Source organism: Salvelinus fontinalis, chromosome 2 (assembly GCF_029448725.1).
Source record: "Salvelinus fontinalis isolate EN_2023a chromosome 2, ASM2944872v1, whole genome shotgun sequence".
NCBI classification, from domain to species: domain Eukaryota; kingdom Metazoa; phylum Chordata; class Actinopteri; order Salmoniformes; family Salmonidae; genus Salvelinus; species Salvelinus fontinalis.
In genome coordinates, this window is record NC_074666.1 from 80,579,163 (window position 1) to 80,591,235 (window position 12,073).

Here is a 12,073-nt window from a genome sequence, read left to right on the forward strand (position 1 = left end):
TTATTATGAGCTGTTATCCATTTAGAAATGGCATTCTCAGTAAATGTTTTTAATTGTAATGTTTTGGTTGTATGTGTTTCTCCCCAACAGCTCATCAAATGGTCAAATCTTCATTGGCAGGTAAGTGTTCCAGTGGGGCGGCAGGTAGCTTAGTAGCTAAAGCGTTGGGCCAGTAACCGAAAAGTTGCTAGATCGAATCCCCGAGCTGACGGGGTAAAAATGTCATTCTGCTCCTGAACAAGGCAGTTAACCCATTGTTCCTAGGCCGTCATTGTAAATAAGAATTTGTTCTTACCTGACTTGCCTTTTTAAATAAAGGTTAAATAAAAAAAACATGAACACACGTCTCAACGGTTTTAAAATGCTGTTAAAGTCCAAAAAAGGTTAATTAACACGTTTGAAACAGCGTTGACAACTGGCAGTGTTAAATTACTTATTAATCATTTTTAATTTTTCCTATCATCTCTTTTCCTCTTTGTGAGCTGGTGAAGAGATCAGGCTGGTCAATGGCACTAGTCGCTGCTCGGGGACAGTGGAGATTCTTTACGAGGGCCAGTGGGGAAGAGTGTGTGGCCAGAAGTGGGACGTCGACGATGCCAATGTGGTGTGTGGCCAGCTGGGCTGTGGGAGGGCTGTGAGTGTCCAAGGTAGTGTCCACTTAGGTCAGGGAAGTGGTGGCAGGCCGACTTGGCTGGATGATGTTGGCTGTAAAGGCAGTGAGAGCTCCCTCACAGAATGCTCACATGGAGGATGGAAACACCATGACTGTTTACAGTCTCAAGATGCCAGAGTTGTCTGCTCAGGTAAAAGTCCCTCTGTTGCTATTGTGGTTAATGAAAGTCATAATACAATTGATTATACTTGTGTCAACTTGGCATTGATTTAGTTGAATATGATACTGAAATGCATTTATTTTCTCCCACATTGTCAAATATTTTAAATGTTTCTTTAATTCCTAGTTAAACCTAATATCAGACTGGTCAATGGGAGTGACCTCTGCTCTGGGAGGGTGGAGGTCTATCAAATTGGTCACTGGCGAACCGTGTGTAATGACGTGTGGGACTTGAATGACGCTGCTGTGGTGTGTAGACAGCTCGGCTGTGGGAATGCTGTTAGTGCCCCAGAGAGGGGTTACTTTGGTCAGGGCAGTGGGCCCATCTGGCACGATGATGTTGGCTGCTCTGGCAGTGAGTGCTCCATCACGCAGTGCCCACACACAGGAGGAAAACATAACTGTAGTCATGGTAACGACGCAGGTGTTATTTGTTCAGGTAAGGGAGTCTCTTTTCCTTGTCTAGACTTGAGTTTTGGTTTGAATGGTTTGAATTGTGCAAGAATGTCTCATCAGAGAGAAAATCCTAAAAAGCATACTACTGCAGTATTATAGCCTGTTCTGCCACCTACTGGAGACTTTGACTGTTGCACAAAGAATCTTAACCCAGGCCGGACTTGGTGCTATGTGACCAGATGGGGGCAGCCTAGATCAGAGCAGGTGTCTAAGACAGTATGAAGACCAGTAGATAGGTTGTGAATACTGTTGCCTAACTAAACTAGATGTCTTCGACCAACAGGTGTTGTCTTGCAGAAGCCTTCACTCTCCACAAACCAATCCTATTCTGCCTTCTTGCATGGAGAGGAGGTCCACCTCACCTGCACTCTTCCATCCCGTATCCTCTGTAATGCTGTGGAGTTCATCTTCTATCTGAATGGAGACTCTGTCATGAACGTGACCGTTGGATCCTCCCAGCCCAGGGCTACTTTAACAAAGTTTAAGATGGATGCTTCACACCAGGGCAGTTACCGCTGTCTCTACAGAACCCTCTCCAACAGCCAAGCCATCAGCTCCCCTTACAGCAACGTTACTAAAGGTGAGGTGGTAGTTGGGAAATAAGTGTTGCCTAATCTACAGCGAGCTTCAAAAATATTAGGACCGTGACAAATATTTAGTTTTGGCTCTGTACTCCAGCGGTTTAGATTTGAAATGATACAATGACTGAGGTCAAAGTGCAGACAGTCAGCTTTAATTTGAAGGTATGTTCATTCTTATCGGGCGAACCGTTTAGAAATTACAGCACTTTTTGTATCTAGTCCACCCATTTTACGGGACCAAAAGTAGTGGGACAAATTCCCTTATACAGTATGTGTATTAAAGTAATCAAAAGTTGAGTATTTGATCCCATATTCCTAGCATGCAATGATTACATCACGCTTGTGACTCTACAACCTTGTTGGATGCATTTGCTGTTTGTTTTGGTTCTGTTTCAGATTATTTTGTGGGGTATGATACTTGTTTCTAACTTTCTCACTCATCATTATTCACAGTTTATTCAGGACTATCCGTAAACATGGTAGAACATTAATGTAGAAGTGTTTAGAAACATATTCTATTCTTATTTAAAATTAAGGTAAATCCAAAATGACACAAGACACTTACCATTCATTTCTATTGGGCGTATTATTGTGGCCCTGGTGGCACAAAATCAAAGGTCTGACTGCTTGGAGATGCTTGGGATATGGTCACTACAGGGGACCAGGTTGTGGGTGTTTCAGGGGAAGGGGGTATATCTGACCTCCATCATCTAGGACGTGACAATGGTTCATCAAATCTCCCCATTTCTGCCCATTTGTTTTGCACAGTTTTGCAGGCCTTCTCGTACAGCTGCAACTGTATATGCATTTGCAAATCAAGACCTTTCTTGAGTTGGGCTCTGGGACGGTGCAACTGTTGAGAATCTGAGTCTATGGTTGTTGTGGGGGAAAGGGGTTGAGTGTGTGTCCCACAACTGTTGCGAGGGAGTAGAAGATGTTAGAGACAATACAGGATGATTCACAATAATTGTTTGCTAATATAATAATTGCTTGCCATACTGTAATTTTGGTAATGGTGAGACTGGTGAGAGGTAAAAATCCTTTGCATAAATTGCCTACATTACTACAACTATTAATAGCTATTTATGGAAAATAAGAAACAGGATTTTAAAATATAAATAGATTTTTTGATGGCTATATATAATACAAATCGAGGTGAGGGCGATGGAAATGCATTTGGCGGTTGATCTGCTTCTCTGTGGGTGACACTGTGCTCTTTTCGAAGGATGGGTCCCGGTCTCTCCGGGGCTATGGGATCCGGGGGGTGGTCTGCCGGGCATTGGGATGACAACCCAACTCTGGTTGAGGAGAGGGGTTTTAGCGGGTGGAATAGTGGGGACCAATTGGAGGTTTACTTAGTAGCAATGCAAATATTGTGGTACAGCTATATAGACACTCAATCATCATGTAACTTTTTAATGGTATGTTTACAGACATATATTTTGATAAATAGAATGTAAACTTGTGTCTCATTATGGTAAGTGGTGAAATAAGTATAGCCAGTTATAATTGTAATGGCTTAGCAGATAATAAGAAAAGACGATCAGTATTTACCTGGCTAAAAGAGAAGGAATATAATATCTATTGTTTACAGGAAACTCATTCAACAATTTTAGATGAAGTTTTGTGGAAAAAGGACTGTGGGGCAAAATATGGGCAAAGAAATTCAAAAGAGGTGATGGTATTGATTAACAGTAATTTTGATCCAAATGTGCAAATTGTCCAAACAGATCCTCAAGGTAGATGGATTATTTTAAATGTTATTGGACAGTAACAGATTTGGCTTATTAACCTATAGGGTCCAAATACTGATGATCCAAGCTTAATTGAAAATATATATAAGAATTTATCAACTCTATAAGCAACACTAGACTCTATTATTATGGTGGGGGATTTTAATAAGTTTTTAAATACCTCTATGGAACATAAAGGAAATCACCCTACAAACTATCACCCTCAGGCACTTAAGGAAAACATGATTGTCATGTTGGAATTAGTGGATATATGGAGGCTTAAATGCCCTGACCTAGTGAGATATACATGGCGGAGGCTTAATTAAGCTAGTCGTCTTGATTACTTTCTTATGTCATTCTCTCTGGCACCAAAAGTTTAAAAAAGTGTTGATAGGGGACAGAATGCGTCCGGATCATCACATAGTTGGCATATATATTACTCTTACAGAATTTTCACGTGGGCGAGGATGTTGGAAATGTAATCAAAGCCTACTAGATGATAACTTGTTTATAACTAGGACAGAAGAATTTATAACTTACTTTTTCAAACATAACTTAGGTACAGCAGATCCCCTTATTGTATGGGACACTTTTAAATGTGCCTTTAGGGGCCATGCAGTTCAGTACTCATCTATAAAACAAAAGCAATTTAGTTCTAACAGTACAGTTAGATAGCAATAAAAACTGTACGATAGAGGCACAGAATAAGTTTGAGGAAAAAGACATGGAGGAACTTTTTCAAGAAAGATCCAGTGTAATATATTATAAAAATAAAGCAAATTGGAGGGAATATGGGGAAACATTTATCAAATACTTTTTCCATCTTCAACATAGAAATGCTACCAATTTTTTATTTTTATTGAAACTTGTCACAAATGAAGGAGTCACGCATGATTCACCGAATGATGTTTTGAAAGAGGAAGTAAAGTACTTTAAGAATATGTTTTCGTTTCAGTCTCCACTAACCGAAGCTAATTTTATGGATTTTGGATCACAAAAAAATGCAACTTTTACATTACCGTGTAGTTTACCAATAAAATGGTCTGACTGGGATGTGGACATACTCGGTATCCAATCCCAAAAGAAAGAAATGATCTCACTCCAATACATTTTTATAGAAAGTTAGCAAAATTATATAAGATCTTGCTACCATGGAAAGGAAAATACTTTTCTATTTGTGGAAAAATCACCCTTATTAACTCTTTAGTCATGTCACAGTTTACCTATTTGCTTAGGGTTTTGCCTACACCTAGTGACCTGCTTTTTAAATTATATGAACAAAAAATATTCAATTTATTTGGAATGGCAAGGCAGACAAAATTTAAAGGGCCTATTTATATAAAGAATATGAATTCGGAGGGCAGAAATTATTAAATATTAAAGCATTAGACCTCTCACTAAAGGCATCAGTCATACAAAAGTTACTTAAATCCGAAATTGTTCTCTAGTAAATTAGTAAGAATGTCTCACCCCATGTTCAAGAATGGCCTTTTTCCCTTTATTCAGATTACAACCTCTCACTTTCGGTTATTTGAAAATGAAATAATCTCCAATATTGTTATTTTTTAAACAAGCCTTAGAAAGTTGGTTGCAATTTCAGTTTAATCCACATGAAAAGACAGAACAAATAATACAACAACTATTGTGGTTAAATTCAAATATACTAACTGATTAAAGAACTTATTTTTCAATAAAATGTATAATTTTTGTAAATGATATCATAAATAGGACTGGTGGAGTTGTCACACATGCAGCTAGCACAGACATATGGAAATGTCTGCTCTACCCAGAATTACAACCAATGAATTGCAGCATTACCACAAAAAGAAAGAAAATTGTGATAAATAAAAACATATACCAATTTCATTTAAGGACCAAAAAATGTACAACTGTGCCATATAAATTGCAAAATAGTTGGGAAGAGATTTTAATGTACTGATTCCTGAGCACATGGTTTATGAATTGACATGCAAAACAATGCCGGATTCAAAACGTAATTTTTTTTAATTATTTTACAAAATTCTTGCAACTAATAGAATGTTATGTATATGGGGGATACAATCTTCCCAGCTCTGCAGATTTTGCTGTGAGGAGGCAGAGTCATTAGATCATTTATTTTGGTACTGTCCATATGTAGCTCGTTTTTGGTCACAGGTTCAGTAATGGCTGAAGAATTGCAACATTTACCTAGAACTAACGCTGCAGATAGCAATACTGGGTGATTTGAAAAGTCAAAGTCAATCAATAATATAATCATTATTTTTGCAAAAATGTTTCTTTAATTTACAATCTGTAGAAGCTATGATAATAAAAAGGTTCAGTACTTTTGTGAAGCATCACAGCACAGTTGAAAAATATATGGCAAATAGAAATCCAAAAATGGATCTTGTTAAGAGATAGATGGGAGGGGTTGAATGGAGCTGAAGAATGGGACTAATGACAAGAGAGCCAATGTAAAACATAATGGGTCTGTAAAATGTATATAGGTTCAGAAATTTTGTGAAATAGCACAGTTACAAATAGATATCAAAATGGAAGGACTAAAAACAAACAAAATAGAACTATTTTGAAATAGATAGTATCTGTAAAATGTGTATAATATGTATAAACTGAAGGTAGAAGCCTAAGTGTTATTGTTTACTAGTTTACTCCAATTGGGTGAAGGGTGGTAGGGTTTGTGGCGAATAATAAAGGTACAGTATAATCTAAAAAAGTGTGTGTGTATGTATGTACAGTATGTTTGAGGAATTTTAATTATGAGATGTCTGTTTGAATTTGGCGCCCTGCACTTTCACTGGCTGTTGTCATATCATCCCGTTAACGGGATTGCAGCCATAAGAAGCCATGCACATATACACTACCGGTCAAAAGTTATAGAACACATACTCATTCAAGGGTTTTTCTGTATTTCTACTATTTTCTACATTGTAGAATAATAGTGATGACATCAAAACTGTGAAACAACACATAGAATCATGTAGTAACCAAAAAAGTGTTAATCAACTCAAAATATATTTTATTTTTGAGATTCTTCAAAAAGCCACCATTTGCCTTGATGACAGCTTTGAACACTCTTGGTTGCTTTCATGTTGTCATGTGTTGCTGCCTTGCTATGTTGTCTTAGGTCTCTCTTTATGTAGTGTTATGGTGTCTCGCTTGTCGTGATGTGTGTTTTGTCCTATTTATATATAAAATTTTTAAATCCAAGCCCCATCCCCACAGGAGGCCTTTTGGTAGGCCATCATTGTAAATAAGAATTTGTTCTTAACTGACTTGCCTAGTTAAATAAAATAAAATTCTCTCAACCAAATACACATGCGGAGATCATCGGTTGGAACCAAAAATCTCCAATTTGGACTCTAGACCATGGACAGATTTCCACCTGTAATGTTCATTGCTCATTTCTTGGCCCAAGCAAGTCTTCTTCTTATTGGTGTTCTTTAGTAAGGGTTTCTTTGCAGCAATTTGACCATGAAGGACTGATTCACGCAGTCTCCTCTAAACAGTTGATGTTGAGATGTGTCTGTTACTTGAACTCTGTCGCATTTATTTGGGCTGGAATTTCTGAGGCTGGTAACTCTAATGAACTTATCCTCTGCAGCAGAGGTAACTCTGGGTCTTCCATTCCTGTGGCGGTCCTCATGAGAGCCAGTTTCATCATAGTGCTTGATGGCTTTTGCGACTGCACTTGAAGAAACTTTCAAAGTTCTTAATTTTCCGTATTGACTGACCTTCATGTCTTAAAGTAATGATGGACTGTTGTTTCTCTTTGCTTATTTGAGCTGTTCTTGCCATAATACGGACTTGGTCTTTTACCAAATTGGGCTATGTTCTGTATACCCCCCTACCTTGTCACAACACAACTAATTGGCTCAAACGCATTAAGAAGGAAAGAAATTACACAAATTAACTTAACACAGCACACCTGTTAATTGAAGTGCATTGAAGTGCAAAGGGTGGCTACTTTGAAGAATTTCAAATATAAAATATATTTGGATTCTTCTAACACTTTTTTGGTTACTACATGATTCCATATGTGTTATTTCATAGTTTTGACATCTTCACTATTCTACAATGTAGAAAATAGTAAAAAATTAAGAGAACCTTGAATGAGTAAGTGTTGTAAAACTTTTGACCTTAATTGTAGGTGGATTTGTCCCAATACCTTTGGTCCCCTAAAATGGGGACGTTGTACAGAAGTGGTGTAATTCCTAAACGGTTCACCCGATATGGATGAATAAACCCTCAAATTAAAGTGGACAGTCTGCACTTTAACCTCATATTCATTTTATTATTTCAAATCCAAAGTGCTGGAGTACAGAGCCAAAACATTTGTCACTGTCCCAAAACTTTTGGAGCTCACTGTATATATTTAAAATTCAGAGCCTTGATAGAGACGAGAGACTGATTACCTTGTCCATCACACACATATTTCTCAGTCAGAAGGTGTGAATATGGAATCACATGACTTTCAAATTGCTGTTTACTTCCTTCCCAGTGGTCCTGCTACAGCCCAACATCTCTTTCAGTCCTCCAAATGGAGGGATGTTTTGGGAACCTCAGGGGCCAGAGGTGATCAGGGGCCACAGTTTCTTCATCACCTGCTCCATTCAGCCACAGTATCCTGGAGGCCTCTTCTATCTGGACTTCTCTGGGTCCAACAGGACTGAAACTAAGCCAGCAGTCAACCACTCTGCCTCCTTTCACGTTCCTGTTGCAGACTATACAGACCAGGGGAAATACAGCTGCAGCTATGTAGTCAACGTCTCCACCCGGTCATTCAGGTCGGCTAATAGTGAACTAGCTGTCACCATTAGAGGTAAAGTAACGCATGCTTTAAAAAAACGTGTTTAAAAACGTGAGAGAAGAATCATAGTATTGCAAGATTTATAATCCTTCAAATCACCGTTTCATTGTTTTTATATCCTATGAATTTGCCATCTACAAGTCTTGATCTGTAGGTCTAAATCTTGAAATACCTACCTTTTCTTCAGCATTCATGGTCCCCATCATTGTCTCTGGAGGGACTGGTGGGGTAGCACTGCTGTTTCTGCTTCTTCTAGTCATCTGTCTAGTCATCTGGAGGACAAGGATGAACAGAAAGCCATCTACAGAGACTGACCAGGGAGAATGTAAGTGATATCACTATCCTGTAAACTCTGAACTTGATTTACGCCTTGAGCCTGAAAAGTTAAGCAGCATCTCAAGCATCTCATCAGCATCTCATCATTTTGTTTGTACATTTTTTTAAATTCCCTTGAGTTTGCTTTTTGCGAAAAATTCATGAGCAAACTGTTATGCAACAGGTATTGACAACAGACACCACAGAGGGGAGGACAACGAAGAGGAAGAGGACTATGTGAATGTTGAAAACGTCTGTTGCCAGAGAGATCTGGAGGGAGTGAAGGGTGCAAAGACGAATGAGAAGGAAAAAGGGCAGAGCTTTGGAAAATCAGAGAATGTCTATGTCAACGAGGAGGGAAACACTCAAAGAAATGTTTGCGGGTGGTCGGATGAGAAAATGAACAGTGAAGATGATGAAGATGATTATGTTAATGTCTCTGCTTAGGACAATGCTGTAGCACAGGCAGGTGTGTCAGTTGGGTGTAGCTTAAGACCAAAAATGTAAAAGTAGGCTACAAAAAAAGTTGACCAAAATCATTCAAATTCACCATTAAAATGCAACGTCTGTTTAGCGTATCTATCGGCTGGCTCTAAGACTATGCAGCAATTAGCTCGGAGGGAAGCTGCCAGCCTGTGTACCTTTCGCTCAGCATCGAGCAGAGACAGTACCCAACAGCTTGCTTCAGGTCAGCTATTTAGGCAGTTCGCCGATTGCTTTGAATTTGATGTCGGCATTTGAACTTGGCCTTGTAAGCCTCACAGCCACTTTTATGCACCGGCTACTTATATATTGATGTCGGTATAGGCGGCGCAGCCAGTAGGCTAGGGGAAGATAAGCTTCCCCTAATGTAAATAGAATGACATTTCCAAACTTAGCTATATAATTACTTGTGCCTTATACAGAAATAAATAACATCATTACAAATACCACACCAGAGAATTTGATTTGACCATAGAGAATCATTAGCTTCTTTTAAAAATTAGCTGTTTGTTTTAAATGAGTAATTTGGGCAGCAGGCGGCAAATAGACGACAAAATAGTTGATTGTTGAGTTGCAGCAGTCAGTGAAAAGCAGTTTAGTAGGCCTATATCAATATTTCAAAATACAATCATAAGAAAAACATAGTTTAGAAAGTAAATGGCTATTGCTGAAAAGAAAGGACTCTAGTTTGTCTTCTGAACTCCCATTTGAGTAAACAGTAGCCTCTTATTGGCACCAGAGGAGAACATCAACCATATCCCCAATGAGTGCACCATATTCACTGCCTTTATCATTGGATGCCCAAAAATTTGGGGAGACAATTCCCTCCTCCAGGCTAGATGGATGTCATATTGTCGAATTTGTGACTCCTTTTTGTAGGCCTAGATTATATAGTTACGTTCAAGACAAGGTCGTTTTTACTCATCTGTTTGTGTGTCAGCAGAGTAGGCTACTAATTTTTGTCGTATTGAAAAATGTTGCTTATTTCTCCAGTCATATAAAGTGTAGTAGAATTGCATAAAATGTGTTTAGAAAAAGGCAAAATGTTTTCTGTGCAAAGAAAGGAGAAGAAACATCTCTGATTATGTCATTACGCGCTCAGAAATGCATTGTTCAGAATTTTCTGTTTTGCTTACAGTGATTGAGTTATGTGGTTAACCTAAATTATGACTTTGCAGTCTACTCATCACATTAGCAATAGTAGCCTATATTGCATTAGTCCGCAAATGCGATAGTAGATGCATGAAATCCCTTTATTACAGTGAACAAAAATGTAACAATTTCTAAAATTTTACTGAGTTCCAGTTCATCTAAGGAAAACAGTCACTTGAAATGAAATAATTAATTAGGCCCTAATCTATGGATTTCACATTACTGGGAATACAGATATTTTAACCCTTGTGTGGTGTTTTTGTTATTCACCCAATGTGTGCGAGTCTGATGGCCCCACAACGTTATTCGGGGTTTAAAACAATACAGCCATAACAATTTACGTAAAAATACTCAATACTTAGATGTTGACTTATATCAATTACAAGCAATAAAGACAGCATACATGGTTCAAATTTGCCATTTACCCCTGGTAGATCACATTTAGCAATAAAAGCGCTATTTGTTTTATTAAATAATGAAGACATGGGTGGAATAAATCATGGTTATCTTGAACAAATATAAAAGAAACAAGGTTTTTCATCACTATTCATGTTTATTGCTTTGAATTGAACAAATTCTAAGGGCAAATTTTACGTAGTATTTTATGGAAATTATACATTTCCCTATAGAACGCAAATTAAGGCAGGTCTGCACACCACATGAGAGACAGAGTTTCACTGTGTGTGTGTTGCACATGTATTTCTTGCACTTGATGCATGTGTACTGTGTCTTCCTGTCCTTCTTGGGTCCACACACATCGCAGCGCTTCTTCTTGTTGCTAACGGCTGCAATCTAGAATGATGAAAACACTTAGTTCAGGAATTTGACTAACATCTCACTCACTCACATATATAGTTTCAGTAGGCCAAGGTAGGAGAGTCAGACACACACACCCATGCAACAACATCACTCACACTTACTTCTGATATTGGAGTTGTTGGTTCTGTGGGTCGGGCAAATGGGGCACCAGCATCTTCCTCCTGAATCTTCCTCACACTGACTGCAGAAGCTGGTGTCCTTGGGATATGTTGAAGAGAGAGCTTCCCTCTGTTCTAATCTGGGTTCAATGCCATCCAGATGACAAACGCATTGTACGCCAAGATGTTATCACAAGTGGCCAGCGTAGGATTCTTCTTTTGCAGCTGTAGCCAATCACCAGCTTGTCTAAATTGTCCACCCCTCCTTTTGTGGCATTGTAATCCATTATGATTTCTGGTTTTTGATGTTCCTGCCCACACATTCTCCCATCCCTATGCAGTGTACTCATGAGTACCACATTTCTGCGTTTCTTTGGCACGTAGGACATTAGCCATGTGTCTGAACACAAACTTAGAGGAATTGATAGGTCTCTTCTGTGTATTCAACAGCTGAGGTGGGAGCTCTGGCTTGTTTTTTCATACTGTTCCTACCATCGTCAGCTTCCTCTTGAGGAGCTCCTGTCCCATCTTGTGCAAAGTAAAAAAAGTTATTGCATCCCTGTGTCGCGTCCAGGACAACCTGTATCCCTTGGTTGTCTCAGGTGCTCCTCCAGCTGGCTTCTCCGTATAATCTTGCAAGTTCCACTCATATTATGAAGCAGCATCACAGGCAGCCAAGATTTTGATTTTATATTTTGCGGGTTTAGACGGTATGTACTGCCTGAAGGGGCAGTGGTCTCTAAATATCATAAGCTGCTCATCAACAGTAATGTTGGGCCCAGGGTTATAAAACAGGG

General features: G+C 38.8%; 1 protein-coding gene across 1 annotated transcript; it reads left to right on the plus strand.

The window, feature by feature from the left end:
• The first annotated feature begins 1,330 nt into the window (after nucleotides 1–1,330).
• LOC129828448 (uncharacterized) lies at nucleotides 1,331–10,140 on the plus strand. Its single transcript, XM_055889491.1, has 4 exons — nucleotides 1,331–1,868; nucleotides 8,101–8,421; nucleotides 8,597–8,734; nucleotides 8,909–10,140. Exons 1-4 carry the CDS (start codon nucleotides 1,721–1,723, stop codon nucleotides 9,169–9,171), a joined length of 870 nt encoding a protein of 289 aa, XP_055745466.1. The 5' UTR covers nucleotides 1,331–1,720; the 3' UTR covers nucleotides 9,172–10,140.
• Nucleotides 10,141–12,073: the final 1,933 nt, after the last annotated feature.